Source organism: Rhinoderma darwinii, chromosome 13, assembly GCF_050947455.1.
Source record: "Rhinoderma darwinii isolate aRhiDar2 chromosome 13, aRhiDar2.hap1, whole genome shotgun sequence".
NCBI classification, from domain to species: domain Eukaryota; kingdom Metazoa; phylum Chordata; class Amphibia; order Anura; family Rhinodermatidae; genus Rhinoderma; species Rhinoderma darwinii.
The window spans coordinates 31930153-31948109 of NC_134699.1; the positions used below are offsets into that span (position 1 = coordinate 31930153).

The 17957-nt window shown below is 41.5% G+C and overlaps 1 protein-coding gene across 3 annotated transcripts in view; it reads left to right on the forward strand.

The window, feature by feature from the left end:
• The window catches only part of ACSS2 (acyl-CoA synthetase short chain family member 2), a 35712-nt gene extending 18419 nt beyond the window's left edge, over positions 1-17293 (forward strand). For 2 of the 3 annotated variants that reach the window (XM_075846067.1, XM_075846068.1), the window contains exons 9-20: positions 2350-2388; positions 5843-5980; positions 6109-6279; positions 6409-6542; positions 8134-8266; positions 8411-8467; positions 8576-8656; positions 11154-11262; positions 13096-13164; positions 13300-13476; positions 13642-13716; positions 15429-17293. In XM_075846067.1, the coding sequence (XP_075702182.1) occupies positions 2350-2388; positions 5843-5980; positions 6109-6279; positions 6409-6542; positions 8134-8266; positions 8411-8467; positions 8576-8656; positions 11154-11262; positions 13096-13164; positions 13300-13476; positions 13642-13716; positions 15429-15556 (1311 nt within the window). In that variant the 3' untranslated portion in view covers positions 15557-17293. The remainder of the gene's footprint in view (positions 1-2349; positions 2389-5842; positions 5981-6108; positions 6280-6408; positions 6543-8133; positions 8267-8410; positions 8468-8575; positions 8657-11153; positions 11263-13095; positions 13165-13299; positions 13477-13641; positions 13717-15428) is intronic. The other variant, XM_075846069.1, reaches the window with a different exon arrangement.
• Positions 17294-17957: the final 664 nt, after the last annotated feature.

Sequence of the window (17957 nt, forward strand, 5' to 3'; positions counted from 1 at the left end):
TGGGCAGTAAAAACGAGCGGCGGTTGACGAGACAACTTGTTGATCGGCGCTCGTTTGCTTCTTTCACAAGGAGCTATGATCAGTTTTGTATGGGTATGAGCGACCTTTTCGATGATCATTTGTCCCCATACATTTCCTTCATGTCGACAGCACATCTCCCTTTTTACGCTGGGATATATGCTGCCGACTTGCGACCATTTTATTGCCACATAAACTAGCAGATCAGATCATGTTCTTCATCTGATTGTTGTCCTGTTTACACAGGGCAATGATCGGGAATGAGCATTCACATGAATGCTAATTTTCTTGATTATTGGTTCGTGTAAAAGGGCCTGAAGTGTGGCCCTGTTTAACCTCCCCAGCAGTACTAAGTGTGTGGCATTCTTAACTTCTTTACCCGGTCTTACTTTGCCTTTTTTTTTTTTTTTTTAAACAGGTGCTGGACCCTGCTTTCCACACTAATGCTCAGTTATATTCCGGAAAAAAGATCTGTACATGTTTATTGTACTAATCACCAGTTACATACACAGTCGAGTCACATTATTATGACCAGCAGCTAATGTCCAGTTTAACCGCAGCGCGGACAGCAGCTAGACGGACAGGGAGTGACTCAATAAGGTGCTGGTAGGTTGTCTCGGGTATCTGGAGTCGTGCTGACTGCAGTGCATCTCACATTTTGCTGGAGGGTGCGTGGGGGAGGATCCATAGAGCGAACAAGACAATCGAGTTGGTCCCACAGATGCTCAATTGGGTTCAAGTCTGGCGAGTTGGGGGGCCAAGGAAGTACTCGGAAGTCTTGGTCGTGCTCTTCCAACCACTGTCAGACATCTCTAGCCGTGTGACATGTCGCATTGTCTTGCTGGAAGATTCCATCTGCCCCAGGGAAAACAAACAGCATGTATGGGTGGTCGTGATCTGCAATGATGGATTCATACCCAAATCGGTTCAGAGTGCCTTCCACATGGATGAGTGGGCCCAGAGAATGCCATGAAAAAATTCCCCAGACCGTAACGCTGCCCCCACCAGCTTGTGGACACAAGTAATGGTTGCGGGTGTTTGTTCTCTAATGTTTCTCACCTGACACGCCAACGTTCCATCCGTTAGATGAAGCAGAAAACGTGACTTATCGGAGAAGACAACTTTTTGCCAATCATCGGTGGTCCAATTTCAATACTGCTTTACAAATTGAAGCCTTTTTTTCCGATGCACCTTTGTTCACATAGGAGCAGTGACCATCCGTCTGCTTTGGAGCCCCATACGTAGTAAGTTTTGCTGAACTGTTTTAGACACACGTCAGGTAGCCCCCTGGTTGATTTTCAGGGTGAGCTGCTCCATTTGTAGCGTGTCGTTCGACCCTCGAGCACCTTCGTAGCAGACGTTGATAAGTCGCTTCAATGGCACGTGGTGCGCCACAGTTTCCACGTCGGTTATTCCCAATAGTGCCATTTGTCCTCTCACGATACACTTTCACCACAGCAGCACGCGAACAGTTTACAAACTGCGCTGTTTTAGAAATACTGTCACCCTTGGCCCGAAAGCCAATAATCATCCCTTTTTGCAACTAAATCGCCCCTTTCACCCATGGCAACAACGAGTGATATGTGTTCAGACAGCTAATCGCACACCTTATATACCCAACAAGCCAGCTCACAACATCAATTCCTTCATCGGCTACGCACTGCCGACGCCGAAAGTGGGAGGTGGACATAAGTGTGACTCAACTGTGTATATACTGCATTCCCAGATGTATCGATGAGAATGATAATAAAGCTTTAAGGTAGTGGTGATAATAGCACCCCTTAGTTCTATCATTTGGATGATGAGGACTAATGGTTAATATAGGAATTTGTCCTGGCAATGTTGCTTTTTGCCTTAAAATAAAAAGTAATTAAATTGACGTCTTCTTTCAAATTATTGAAAGTTCTCGTCATACTTTTTTAGTTTATATGTTTTCTGATAAGCTGTGTGACCACTGATATGACTGCCATTACAGTTCAACAAGGGATTGGCACCGAACGTTCCTAATATGAAATCTGCCCAATTATGCTACAATTGGGGAAAGCGAAAACGTTTCTCTGCATAACTAGACGACCACTTCGGTAATGGTGGCTGCATTGGTTGTCACACCGCTTTCCTCGAAACATATAACTGAGAAATGGTTGAAAAGAATCGGATGGATGAGGACAACTCAAGGACTTGGGGGATTTTCGCCTTAATTCTCCGTTGTAAATGTTCTTCTGCTTGTTTTGCAAGTACAGATCTTATTTTTCCACCTGTTTAATTTTGGTGTTGTGTTCTTCCTTGGCTTTAAGGCTACTGAATATACTTGTATATCTGGGTTTTTAACAGGGAAACAAGCAGGACAGAGCAAAGAGAGCTGTACCCCAGGTATTTCGCCTGTCTCTGCAGGCAGCTGTGTTTTGTTAGTCATTTCCAGTGCGTCTCACTAACGGCACCGTGGCTTTCTGTCTCTGCGTATGTCTATGTCACAGGGTGTGTTATTAACATGCACGGTCTTCTCCATTGCTACATGTTTAACTTGGACTAGATCTACCATTAAATAATCATCCCAGTTCAGTAAAGGATTAGGTGCCAACAGGATTCAATGATAAGCTTATTATATTAAATAAACTGACACATGCAATGTATTACAAGAGAAAAGTAGCAGTCCGTCTCATGTGTTAGAGCGTATATTACTTGTTATCTTTATTACAGTTTTTCCACCTAAAGTTCCTAGGCTGGGCCTGGGTAGAAGCTCTGCTTGCACACAGGCTTTCAAGTGAATGAAGCAAAGGGAAAACCTCCTCTGGACACGTAGTCTCCTGAATCCCATTCTAATTAGGGAGACATTTGGCCTTTCTAATATATAATTTTTATCATGTGCTGTTTTCTATGCAGCGCCTGACAATGTCCCAGCCTTTGTAACAGGTGCTGCTTTCAGATGACTCTACTAGATCACCCCTCTTTTGTAGAATTGACATGGTAAGACCTCGTTCACATCTGCGTTGGAGGCTCCATTAGGGCGTCTCCGTCGCAGATCCGCATGAAAATACTGGCAACAATAGTGCAGCATGCTGCTCTCTTGTTTCCATTAAAATCACAGATACCCCGACGGAGCCAATTAAAGTCGATGGGTAATTTCGGCCGCTGGTGGTGTCCATGGTGCAACAGAACCAGGGCTTCTGATGTTCTGCTCCTGTGACGGAGCAGAACAGCGAAAAGCCGAACGCTCGTGTGAACCCAGCCTTACCTGCCAGTCTGCAGAAATGTTGGTGGAGCATATTCATGATACCACACCAATACTACAACCCCAAATATTTCTTCTGGGAAGATTACTGCTAACCCAAAGAGCTGGAAGGAGGAATATAAGAACAATATTGCTGTTTTATTTTTACTTATGTGGATTTAGAAAAAAAAATTTCCCAAATGCCTTAAACATACTGTGATTTTTGGGCAAATCACTGCTTTTTACACATTCCTGGCAGGTTCTTCAATGCAGAAGTGAGGTCTGGCCCTGTAAATGAGACCAGGGACCTCCACTGTGTGTGATGAGCAGGATCCTGTGTTAATTGCTTCTTGCCACACACAAAGCTGAATCACCCGGTTCTGGCTCAGCAATGGTGCTTTCTTCTGTACAGATGCAGAATCGGAGACTAGACTGCTGTTATGCACACAGCCAGCAGTAGGGGCTACTTGTCACACCGAGCATGTTGCTGCAGTACGTGTGACGAGGAAACCTACTGACCTGAAGAAATGCAGCTGCTGCTACTCACAGAGCGGCGGCCTGCTCTGTTTTTTTTGGAATAGAAGTATTTTGTTTATATTTTACCTGAAATTTTCACTTGAATATTTGCAATGTTATCCACAATATTAATACAATGACCCCATTACTCTACTTGTTTTGATATATCTCGTTTGTGTTTGGCTGTTTCTTTCCAATTTATAATATTTCCTCACCGTATGTTGAATAGTCAGTTGAACTATAATTTATGACTGCAGCCTGCGGGTAAATAGACAGTATACTTCTGTCAGGTTGTAAATCTAGTTTGATAGCAGGACAGTCTAGCACTGGCTGCTGCTGTCACACATATGGTTTGCATGACTGATTTCTGACTTTGTGCTGTCATTGCGCGGTCTTATGTTATGTATGTGTCTCTTGATGTGATCTGAGGTTATAAACAATTTGATGCAGCCTTCAGCCAGTTAGGGTTTGTCTGCTTTCAAGCGTACAGAGCTGTAAAATATGATCTCATTACTTTTTATCATATTCTAAACTTGTTATTGATGAATGGATTTTCTGGAGGAGTTTGGTCATAGCTTGATAAGTATAACAGAACCGCAAAAATATTTACATTCGGTTATCATTGTAACATAATTTTCATTCATATTTGGACCAGCATTTACCTCTAAGGGACCATTCACATCAACGTTGTCTTTTCATTCCGTTCAACCTTTCCGTCAGAAAAGAGATACTCATCTTTCATATGCCACCAGAACCACTGTTCTAGCTAGTCCAAAGCCAAGTGAGATATGGCCATTTTGACGTGATCCCCCTTCCTTCCAGCCTCAGTCTCTCACACAGTGTGAAGCAGCTTCATGCTGATAGGACAGCGTCGGAGGCTGTGAAGTAGCTCCACCTCAGGAGAATCGCTGCTATTGACGCCCACTTGTCTAGTATAGGCTCATTTGCATATTTTGAAAAAAGCTCACAACTTTTAAAATAATAAATGTTTTGGGACATAATTTTCACTATCATCAGTGTGGCAGCGCCTATTCGATTAGCTAGGAGATTGAAGTAGAGATGAAGTAGATGCATTCTGCTATATAACAGTACTATAAGGATGCATATTGGGAGGGTTGGGGTAGAAGAATAAAAGAGGTAAGAAGTTTTTACGTTCATTACATATTTTTTTTTTTAATCCTTTACTGCATGAATTCTTTCAGATTTTGTAGCCTCAATTTAATAGATTCATACTTTTGATTTGCTTATGGCTAGGGCTCCATGGTAACACAAGGTCACAGCGAGTCTAGGTAAAATTGCTGCATTATCGCTATATTGATGTTTCCCTATTGAGGGAGGGGGGGTGGGGGAGTGTTGCATAACCATCAATGAATTTTAAACATGTTGGCATGATCACAAGTTTCCCGCCCCTTTTTCCCTCCCAAAAACATTGGAGTCCTGTGTGATTTGACTCGTGATCCTGTGTGGCCGTGTAGTCCTAGCCTACTGAACATAGTATAATGGAAGTACACAAATACGCATTCTTTTTCTGATATGTTGACGTTCTGTCATCATGCTTTGATAGAACATATGGAAAGGATTAGCTTAATACAAGTCAACCCCTTTAGCAACAGCTGATTTCACCTAATATATTCAAGCTTATGTTGTGTTATTTTATTTTCGCATTTTTAAATACTTTTATATGTCAATGGTGACGAGTTTGTGGATAACAACATCAGCGTCCGGGAACTACTGATATTTGCCTAATGGACGTTTTGGATAACCTTTGCGAAATTATATATAGATAGATGGATTTCCCTCGGGACACCGAGCAATACCCAATAGTCTGTCTATCCATAGCTCTTCCATATATTTTATAGGCAGAGCTTTTAGGACTTTCATATAGAATATACCGACACTAGTATTGGTTATTCATATATCCTTGGTATCTATAAAAAGTTCAGCTCTTTGATGGAAGGAGATCACTATTTAAAATACTATTATCTACTTTGCTAATGACTATGCAAATCGAATAAAAGTATAAAAGTGCAATGGTGGGTCAAGCTAATATTGTACTTTATTCAGAGAGTCTATACATTAAAGCTGGTGTTTTTATTCCAGACCACATGGAATCCATCTGTGGACTTGTGGTGGCATGAACTTGTGAAGAATGCCAGCCTGGAGTGTGAGCCCGAGTGGTGTAATGCTGAAGATGAGCTGTTCATTCTTTACACCAGTGGGTCTACCGGCAAGCCGAAGGTGAATACATACTCGGGGTTAAAATGTGTACATTAGATTTTTTTTGTTGTTGATTTAGGCAATGTTAACTCTAAAAGTGATGTTCCAAGTGCAAGAATGGCTTAATCCGCTGTTTCACTTATTAACAGGGAGTTGTTCACTCTGTCGGAGGTTACATGATCTTCACTGCCACCACATTCAAGTATGTGTTTGATTACCATCCTGATGATATATACTGGTGCACTGCTGACATTGGATGGATTACTGGGCACTCCTACCTCGCCTATGGACCTCTAGCTAATGGGGCAACCAGTGTATTAGTAAGTAAATTCCTTTAGACAATATGCAGCCTATTTATTTAATTATAAATGCGTGTTCTCTATCTAATTTCTGTTATCTTCTCTTGGCAATTATTTGGCATCATTTTTTCATTTCCATTCTGTTCCCAGTTTGAAGGTCTTCCTATATATCCAGACATTTCCCGCATGTGGCAGATAATTGATAAGTACAGTGTAAGCAAATTCTACACGGCACCAACAGCAATTCGCATGCTGATGAAGTACGGAGAGGAGCCGGTTAAAAGGTACTACACCAGCAGATACTGTGAGCTGTAATTTTGCCTTAAGATAATATTGTAGTGAAATATCGTCCTACAGAGGTAAGTGTGCATGTGTAAAGTTGGGCTAGTAAAATACATGCAGTCTAAAGATTAAAGGGTAACTAAACTTTCAACAAAATTCTGACATGGCATAGTGACATGGCAGAAGTTTTGATTGGTGGGGGTCCGAGCACTGGGACCCCCACCAGTTGCTAAAACAAAGCGGCAGAAGTGCTCAGGTGAGGGCTGAGCCGCTTTGTTTCTGTTCTGCTTTTTCCAGAAAGCTGATGTAGCGATGTATAGGCCAATAGACTTTCTATTGAGTCTGTAGAATGCCACATTGATTTCCGGAAAAAGCTGAAGAGAGACTAAGTGGCTCAGCGCTTACACAAGCAATTCCGCCGCTTCGTTTTAGCAATTTGGTGCGGGTCTCCGTGCTCGGACCCCACCAATCAAAACTTCTGCCACGTCACTGTGACATGTGGAAGTTTGTTGAATGTTTAGTTACCCTTTAAAGAAGCTCCTGGGCCCGGTTCAGTGCCAGATTAGGAGTGTCTATGGTGTTAGGCAGTTTAGGTATCCAGGTATAATGTTAACATAGAAATGTCCATGATAACCCCTAGATGACGTTATGAGCAGGGACATCCTAAAAATGGTGGTCTTGGCCCCTGTGGCGTCATCACACACTATGGAGCCTTAAAGGTATGCCCAAATTCTCCAGCAAAGGGGCCATCTCTGTTCCCTGGTTAAGCCGCTGTCTAGCATAACCTGTGACATCACCGCATGCACTGGTGCCCTACAGTGGACCCACCAGCCCAAGTACATCACATAGGCAGCAATATTGGTCCCTGTGATTTGCCAAATCTTATAGAACCTTAAAGGGTTCTCCAGGACTGTAATATTGATTGCCTATCCCGGCACCACCGCAGATGGGCTACATGAAAGGGCAGCAGCACGCTTTGCACACCCACCATTTACTCACTCAGAGACAGCACATTTGGTTGTGGCTGGGCCTGGTACTGCAGATCAGTCCCATTCACTTGAATGGGACGGAGCTGCTGTGAGCTGAAGTATCCGGTCGAGCTGCAACTAAATGTCCTGCGATGGATAAACCATAATATAGCCATTCACCAGTATGACAGCGAATCTGAGAACAGGCCCCACTCTTGCCGGCCAATGTATAGTTTTTATTTAATTCAAACTCGCACTGGAGGACCCGGGGTACAGCAGCAGGAAGCAGGAGCTAAAACCGCGTCAATGATGATCTGACCTAGTGACAGAACTATATCTAGACCTTCCACCTCACCACTGACTACTTCATATGTATTATTATGTAATAATGCACCACTTTAGTGATACCAGATCTGTATATAGTACTATATGAAAATCTGTGTGTAGTACAATATAAAAATATATTAAATGTTGTGGGAGAATTGTAGTTATTGATTATGAAACATGCAACTTTCTGCACCTCTTGATATTTTATTGCATTTCTGCGTGTAGCCCCAGCCTTATATGACACAAGTGCTTCTACACTTGCAGCTGGAATTCAACATGCATACATCTTTCCTGGCAGGTATAGTAGAAGATCCCTGAAGATTTTGGGAACGGTTGGCGAACCAATTAATCCTGAAGCTTGGCTTTGGTATTACAAAGTTGTAGGAGAAGAGAGATGCCCAATTGTCGATACATTTTGGCAGACCGAAACGGTGAGAAATACTGCTTGAGTGTTTAAAGTGGAAGGGCACTAAAAGATACAAAGCAAATATAAATATGGTCCATATTGAATTGTGGCAGTGGAGTGTAATGTATTGCAAAAAATATCTACAGTAATACTTTGTTGTTTTTTGCAGGGTGGTCATGTTTTAACTCCACTTCCAGGTGCAACAGCTACCAAGCCTGGCTCAGCAGTAAGTTACTTTTAATACAAGGAGTCCAAATACTACCAATCAATACCAATTAACAGACGGTAGCTTATATATCACCTATATTAATTGTCTCTCTTTTCTATCATTAAGACTTTTCCATTTTTTGGAGTAGTTCCTGCCATCTTAAATGAGTCTGGGGAGGAACTTGAAGGAGAAGCTGAAGGTTATCTGGTAAGTATTTTTCATTTTCCAGAACCTCTCCTCTAACTTTGACAAGCACTGAGCCCCTTGTACAGATGGCTCTGTTGCCTTGCCTTGAAATCCCACCATGGACAACATCTGCATGGAGTTTATATGTCCTCCGGGTGCTAAGGTTTCCTCTCGCACGCCAAAAACGTACAGATCGGGAATTTTGTTTGTGAGCCCCACTGGGGACAGGGAGTGAGGACAGCACTGCAGAATATGTTGGCGCCACATAAGTAAATAAACCTGTAGGCAAATATTTGGAAAACATACGGAGCCACAGTGGTGTACCTTTCATAGAGGCCTAGCAGTGAACTGCTTCTTTACATACAAAAGGCAGGAGCTATTCACATTTGTCCTTTGTGCCTGTCCGTTTCCCTCAGGCGTGTTGCAGAAAAGCCGGAGGGAAGCTGATGCTAGAACGGAACCCATAGCTTTCTGTGGAATCTGTTCTGGCACAAGGGACCTAAGTTGTGCCACTGGATCCCAAAACGTTACCTGTAGTTCTTTTTGTGTCCGGCTCTATGCGGTCCAGAAACGTATGCGATTTAATGTATTGTTCCCAAGTTCAACGCCAGGTGTTGCCGCTTCCATCTAGCACCCGGCGTGGGAATCCCCGGCCAGAGCATTGGCTGAGGAGCAGGAGTGGAATTTAGTGCCACCCACGCCCCCCCCCCCCCCCCCTTGTGTATATAGTTCTACCCCCTTCGACCCTGTAGATAGTGCCACTGTAGATCCCTCTAGGAGTGGAATCTCCGGTCAGAGCTTTGCCGACGCTGTAGCCAGGGATTCCGCTCCAGGAGTAGCCCCTGACGTCAGTCCATAAATGGACAGTGACGTCAGGGGCTCCCTCTAGGAGCGGAATCCCCAGTCAGTGCCGCAACACTCTGCCCAGGGATTCCACTACTAGAGGAAGCCTATGACGTCCCTATCCATATGTTGACGTCAGGGGCTCCTACAGGAAGGGCAGTGTGTGGTGCTATCTACATGGGGGGGGGGGGGGGGGCGTGCGTGAGTGACATTATCTTCACATGACATTCATCTGTTTTTAAAATTTATGCAAAACGGGTCACAATTGTCAGTCAAAGATGGAAACATAGAACGGATACAATACTATGAAAAATGGTCGTCAAAACTGGACCGACACGGTCATTACCCAGACCCTATTGTACGAATAAAAACAACAGCAATCCCAGTGTGGTGTGGGTAGCAGATGCGGGGTGGGATTGGGTAGCTGTAAAGGCGCCAAAAACTAGCTACTCTCTGAAGTTAAGGCTAGTGTCTGGTGTCTTTGCAGACTCATAAGGCTGCTTCGAAGATCTGAGGTGAGTGGATAGCAGCTGCCTTCTGGGCTCTCCCTCTAGGCACCGGCCTCAGCGCTGCACTCATTATGACAAACGTGACATTACAAATTGTGCCAGACTTCAGTGTAGGGCCAGAGCAGAGAAGGAGAGCTTTGACATGCCAGGATCACATCAGAGGTTTTGTGAAATGACAAGTACACAACTTGTATCTAATCTATCATGTATCCAATCTATTGCAAACTATGCACTGATTGGCACATTTTTAGACCCTAGACCACCTTTTTGGTGGATCATTGTGGTAAAAACTGATGACCACTAGTAACAATCGATGACAACTTTTGTAGTAAAAACTGTGAAAAAGCCTGACTGCAACTGATACATTTTTGCATAAGGGTCTGTTCACATCAGCGTTGCCCTTCTGTTGAGGAGTTCCGTCTGAGGTTTCTGTCGGCCTTTCCGTTGAGGGTTAACCTGAAGGAAACCTCTGACGGAATCCCTCAACGGAAGGGCAACGCTGATGTGAACAGACCCTAAGTTGTAATCACTTGAGAGACATAAAAACTGATTCTGATGCAACAGATATGTGAATGCAGGATTCAGCACCTCCTAACAAAGTTAAATAAATGGGCAGGTGCAAGTCTGCTGTGACTGCAATGCAATAGCGAACAAACACAAAGATGCAGCAGCACCCTGCGGGTGCTAAGGTGGAGTAGTTTAATATATGTAATATAAATTGCGTTATTGCTATATTTGCTATAATTTTAATGTGAGGTTCTTAGCGTACATTTTGAGTAAGTTGAGTGAGCCCAGCTTTATTCTTCTTTATTTAAAAACCGCCTTTGACAGATGGACGGGGCGCACGACCAAGATGGAGGCATACAGATTTTAACAGTTCCTATTGAGTTTGATAGTAGCTATATAAATCCATATTCAGTGAGCTCCCCCTAGTGGTGGCTGCAGGCAGCCAGAGTTTTCCAAATTGAATTATATTTGTAAAATGAAGCAGTGAACATTACTTTAGCAGAAAACTGGATAAATTATTCTACACGTTGGTTCTCTAAGAAAAAAAAATTGTAACAAAATCTGATTTTGCTTGATCATCTTTTTTTTTTTTTTTTAACCAAGAAAATAAAGAACTTTTAACATGGTTTTCATACAACAATATTCCCTTTGCTCTAAAGGTATTTAAACAACCCTGGCCTGCACTCATGCGCACTGTGTACAGAAACCATGAACGGTTTGAGACAACCTACTTCAAGAAGTTCCCAGGATATTATGTGACAGGAGATGGTAAGTTATACACTTGTCCCTCACTCCATTGGAGTTTAAAATACTGGAATACATATCCTTATTTCTGCCTTGATTGTATTATATGCAGCTCCGTAATTGAAAACTGGACCATCAGTGAAAGGCAGACTATGCACATTTTTAAAGATTCATTCATCTCTATTAAGAAAAGTTCTAGTACACGGGTTGTCTCACAATGTCAATCACTGCCATAAATGTCTGAGTTGGGAATACTCCTTTAACCCCCTTAATGACCAGGCCATTTTGCACGTCAATGACCAAGGATTATTTTTTTGTTTTCTCACGGTCGCATTCAAACAGTTGTAACTTTCTTTTTATTTTTTATTATTGCGTCGACATAGCCGTATAAGGGCTTGTATTTTGCGGGACGAGTTGTATTTTGCAATTGCATCATTTTTGGATGCATATAATATATCGATTAACTTTATTTTAGGAGAAAATGGAAAATAAGCAGCTATTTCAGCATTGATTTTCACGTTCTAAATCTGCGCTGTTTACTATGCAGCTTAAATAACATGTGACCTTTATTCTATAGGTCGGCACGATTACGGGGATACCAAATGTGTAAAGGTTTTATGTTCTCCTACGTTTGCACAATTAAAACCCTTTTAGAAAAAAATTACCTGTTTTTGCATCGCCGCATTACAAGAGCCGTAACTTTATTTTTTCCGTCAATGTGGGCTGGATTTTTGCGGGGCAAGGTGTGGTTTTCATTAGTCCGATTATGGGGTACATGGGACTTATTGATTAACTTTATTTTTTATGGGGGGAATGGGAGAAAAAAAGGTATTTTGCCATTCTAATTTTTTTTTTTTTTCGGACGCTATCCATCCGGTGGTTTAATTAACGTGTTAATTTTATTGTTCGAGTCGTTACGATCGCAGCTATACCTTTTTATATGTGTTTGTGTTATTTGTTTTGACACTGACAAAATAAAACCACTTTTTGGGAAAAAAGTGTTTTTGTTTTTTTACTGTAATCTTTATTCTTTCTTTCCTAAACTTAAACTATTTTGCTTTTTTATTTTTTGTCCCACTAGGGGACTTTACGATATTTAGATTGCAGATTTCTTTGCGAGGGTGCTCCCTCCCTCTGTCAAACACATTAGATGCCGCTGTCGCTATTGACAGCGGCATCTAATGAGTTAAACTGCCAGAATCAAAGCGTGCTTTGATTCCGGCAGTTGGGGCAGGAGCCAGGCTGTGTATAACAGCCATGCTCCTGCCGTCGATCGCGTGGGTGTAGTGGCAGTACCCACGCGATCAGAGGACGAATATATCCATCCTTATGTGGGAACTCGCTCTTGCATGTAAAGTTATACAATTTTCCAATATACTTTCTGTATCAATCCTTCCTTGTTTGTTTTCAGTGGTTAAAAATCTGTGCTGTCAATGAACACATTTTATCCCCTGAAAGTAAACAATTAAGCTTCCAATGGAATAACCAAGCAGTGATCTTGAAAAGGGCGAGAAATTGATACACAAGTAATATTTAAATTCGTTTCACAAAACAAAAATCGTTGTTTGCTGAAACAATAATATTCCTTAGCCAATTGTTTTTATCCAGAGAAACCTCCCAAACCGGTTTTGCTCGCTTTACCATATTAAAACTAAATTCCATGACGTTTGTATTATTTATGGTTAACACAAACAAATTCTTTCCCTTTTAAAAATAATGACCATTAAGATTTGTCTGATTCCCAACAGTGGTTTCCTTTATATAAAAAGTCTATTGACGCGCTCCAGGTCTGTAGGAAAACTTTGGCTTTGTAAAACAATGTGAGTCAAGTTTCTCAAAATATCTTTTATTTTTTAGGCTGTAGAAGAGACAAAGATGGGTATTATTGGATTACTGGGCGCATTGATGACATGCTTAATGTATCTGGTGAGTTATTTCATCTGATCTGTAGTAGAAACCCCTATAAGACCACAATAAGTGTCTGGCTGGAGCACCACTCCTGTTTCTATGTATTAAATGTATGATCCTGATGGATGTTCCGATCTGTCACTTTATCCTCAGGTCACTTGTTGAGTACGGCAGAGGTGGAGTCTGCACTTGTTGAACACTCTTCTGTAGCTGAGGCCGCTGCCGTAAGCCATCCACACCCAGTGAAGGGTGAATGTCTGTACTGCTTTGTCACACTGCGTGACGGACAGGAGTTCACGAGCTCACTAATTGATCAACTCAAGAAACTAGGTAATACTTTTTATGAGCCGATTGTATTTTTGTTTATGTAATGTATATGTTAAATATTGCTGAGCTTACAGACATCATGGAAATAGGTTTATACAATATTTAGTTACTATAAACTGTGTATATTTATAACGATCTAAGTAGTGTTATACTTACTGATCTTTATAGTAAGAGAAAAAATTGGACCAATTGCTACTCCAGATTATATCCAGAATGCCCCTGGACTGCCTAAAACACGCTCAGGTAAGAAATATTTCATTACATTTTTAAATTTTAAGGTAACCAAATATAGTCAGTTATTCTGTGTTATTAAAGTGTCTCTCCACCTTTAAAACTCTGTGCTGATTTATTTCTGAATATTTTTATAGTGGTCTTAGCTCTGTTTTCCTGATACAGAGCACCAAATCCTCTGCATTAATATAAATTCAAAGTTTACATACGGACTTCTTGCAGCCACTTCAGGGAGCTTAGTTTTATTATATAGTACTAAGCACGCTCTACTGGCGGCAGCAGGTAGCCTACAGCCCTCCCTTAGGTTGCTCGTACATGATGTGGCCTAATGGTTATTGCCGCCGCACGGCAATAACAGTACACAGTTTTTAGTTGCAGTTTCACAGCAAATACAGCTGGGGCACACAAAAACCAATTACCGCGGCTCGGCCACATCAGGTATAGCACCCTTAAACCACGTTCACACAGGACAGATACACTGCATAAAATTTCACCGCGTATCCATCCTGGAACCCGCAGGAAATTGTGATGCGGGAAACAGTGGTTGAGGGGGGGGGGGGGGAAATAATATTATACTTGCCTTGTTCTGTTCTCGTCCAGGCTGGTCTTCAAGGATGATGCTGCAGCCCATGTGAGCACTGCCAGTGATTGGCTGCAGTAGTCACATGGGGTAAAATGTCATCCCAGGAGCCCAGCCTGGAAAGAGAACAGAAAAATTTTGTAAGTATTAGCTTTTTTTTTCTTTAATTTTACACAAATAAAAGCTTTCTTTTTCTGAGTTGCGATTTTTGCCACGGAAAAGCTGTGTTTCCGCTGCAAAAATCGCAACGTTTGCTATTTGTAGTGGGATTTACCTCCTCGTTGAATTCAATGGGGAAAACCCACAACAGAAAATCTGCGATTCCAAAGCATAAATTGACGTGCTGTGAATTAAAAAAAAAAACGCACCACAGGTCAATTTCTGAACATTTTTTTTTTGGCTTTTTTTTTTTTTTTTTTTTTTTTTTTAACACCGCATGTGGAAGAGATTTGTTTAAATCCCATCTACCCTGCTGCTACTGTAAAACACTGCAGATTTTCTGCAATTAAATCCGTTGCGGAAAATCTGCAGTGTTATGCTACATGTGTACACGTCCTTCGTATTTAAATTTTGTTCTTGCACCATGGTGGGTCTTCACTAGCCATGTTCTGCAAATTATTTTTGTTATTGAGTAATTACCATACGTATGAAGATAATGATTAACGTGCCCTTTGGTATTCTGAAAATGTATAGGTTTATATCCTACAATAACATTTACATGTAAAGAATAATTTGGAGACAGACCCTATAATACAGCACAAATATAACGCTATATGTACACTAGAAAAGGTGGTTGTTGTTTTTTTTAAATTAATTTATGTAGAACAATCCATTATGCATAAATTTATCTTGGGTTTTAGATCTCTGCTTGTAGTCACTGAGCAGGAACATTCAGAGTGAGACCTCTGATAACTAATGTAACTGGCTGTGCACCTGTGTGATCATCACGACCAGGACCGATTCTTGTACTGAAGAATTTTCCCATTCAATGACAGCAAGCACAAATCTTGAAATCCTTTTTGTAATTGATAAAGTATATGAAAATATGCTGGAAACTCCTTGAATTCCCCAGTCAAGATCTGTACTTCGTGTTGATAAAAAGTGACAATCTCTTTTTTTTTTTTTTTTTTTGATCTTATTACAGGTAAAATAATGAGACGGGTGTTAAGACAAATTGCCAAAAATGATCGAGAACTGGGAGACACTTCAACTCTTGCAGACACAACAGTCATACGTCAACTATTTGAGAACCGATGTAAAACCATTCACTAGGACATAACCACGAAACCTTCATACAGAAATGTAATGTTAACTGTGATTCCAAGGGACGAGTTAACACTTTCGGATGTTGCAGCCATATAATCATTTGGTGTTAAGGGATATTGTGTATATTTTGTGAGGATTGCGTCTTTTGCGTGTTTTGTGACACACTTTCCTTTAAACTCTGTGTTAAGTCCTATTGCCACTGGCAGCCATCTTCCTTTTCAATGCCAGGAACCAGATTATCTGGTAATTATCAATATGTACTATCTGTACCAAAATTGTGCTTTAATGCAGATTTTCTGCTACAGAAAACAGCCAACAGTATGAGACCAGCTGGGGAACCAGGGACATTTTTTTTATTTTATTTTTAACTTAAAAAAAATAGTGGAGTTTTTTTTTTTTGGGGACTTGCGGATTTTGCTGTGGATCTGCAGGTAATCTGCAACAATTTACATTTGTTGTGAATTTAGACTTCCCCCATTGACCTTAATGTGGAAAATAAGCCACAAATTTGCCGCAATTCCGTTAAATAAATTGACATGTTGTAAATGTAAAATCCGCACCGCAATTACCACGCAGATTTTATTTTCCCCACAACATGTGGATGAGATATTTAAATTCTCATACTTTGCTTGTACTGTAATACATTGCAGATTGAGTCTGCAAATCCGGATGTAAAATCTGCAGCATGTGTGAACATAGCCTTACGCCACACAAGAGTCACACGAGCGTGTTCGGTCCGTGATATACGGATCGTATGTCGGCAGTAGTTCCTGGACCGAACACACTGCAGGGAGCCGGGCTCCTATCGTCATAGTTATCTGACGCTAGGAGTCCCTGCTTCGCTGCGGAAAACTGTCCCGTACTGAAAACATGAGGCAGTGACTCCTAGTGTCCTAGATAACTATGTAGTAGCCCGGCTCCCTGCAGTGTGTTCGGTCCATGATATACGGACCATGTGTCGGCAGTATCACGGACCGAACGCGCTCGTGTGAATCCATCCAATGTATAAACAGTATGCAGTAAGTGCCCCCTGGTGGTTGATAAAGGCAGCCAAAATGTAATTATACTTCGGTCTCTGCAGGGGATGTGTAGGTAGTTCTGTATCAGAAAAATGAAACTCTGACTGTTGTAAAGAAGTATTAAGAAATCAGACATTGTGGATCTATTAAAAATAGATTAATTATAATAGAGATTAAAAAAATAAATCCTGGTTAGATACAACAGTTATCCATTTAATAGATATGCTGGAGATTGTATTTACGTTCGGTAGTACCAGCATCATTACTAGGCAAGGATGGCATTTATGTAGGAAGACAAGTAAAGCAAAATCAAGGTGCTGCCTGCAATAACCAGAGTCCAATTGTATTTCTGTAGGTCACAAAATAATCAGTTTCTTAATACTCTAGTTTTCATAGGGCCAAAGTGCATCCATCTACTACATTAAATGGAGGTTGCCAAGAGACATATATTGAAGAGATTTCGAGCATTAGATCCTAGGAGACCTTTTAAATAAATAATGGGCATTTTAATGTGTGATTATTGCTATACTATTTTTGTATGTTCCGACATCTATTTTCATCCTCATATAGAAAGGTTAAATAACACCTTGAAAGCCATAGGTAGCTTTCACTTGGTATGTATATATTTTCTGGGATGTACTAATGGCAATATTAGATGCAAACCGTCCATGAAGTGTCATTTAAAGTGTACTTTCAGTGAAAAATAAACTTTTTAGTGCTCGTAGATCTCCATGTATAGCTTTGTAGCTATTTGTGACCTCTCCTAATTCACTAACAGGAGGTTGCTGTTATTGTTTGATATGTTAAAACATACTCTAAAGCTGCAGCCTAGTCCCTGTCTACAAGCCTGCTGGCTCACAATACACTAAAGCGGCAGCCTAGTCAATGTTTACAAGCCAGCTCGCTCACAATACACTAAAGCGGCAGCCTAGTCAATGTCTACAAGCCAGCTCGCTCACAATACACTAAAGTGGCAGCGTAGACCCTGTCTACAAGCCTGTTCGTTCACAAGACACTAAAGCTGCAGCCTAGTCCCTGTCTACAAGCCTGCTCGCTCACAATACACTAACGCTGCAGCCTAGTCCCTATGTACAAGCCTGCTCGCTCACAATACACTAACGCTGCAGCCTAGTCCCTATGTACAAGCCTGCTCGCTCACAATACACTAAAGCTGCCCCCTAGTCAATGTCTACAAGCCTGCTCGCTCACAATACGCTAAAGCGGCAGCCTAGTCCATGTCTACAAGCCTGCTCGCACACAATACACTTGCCATTCCTTCCCCCTCGCGCTACTGAGAGACTACATGTAACTCCAGCAGGGAGGAAGTAAAGGTCTGCAATAATTCTCCACCCCACTCCGCCCCATATTGAAATTTAATGGAGTATGCA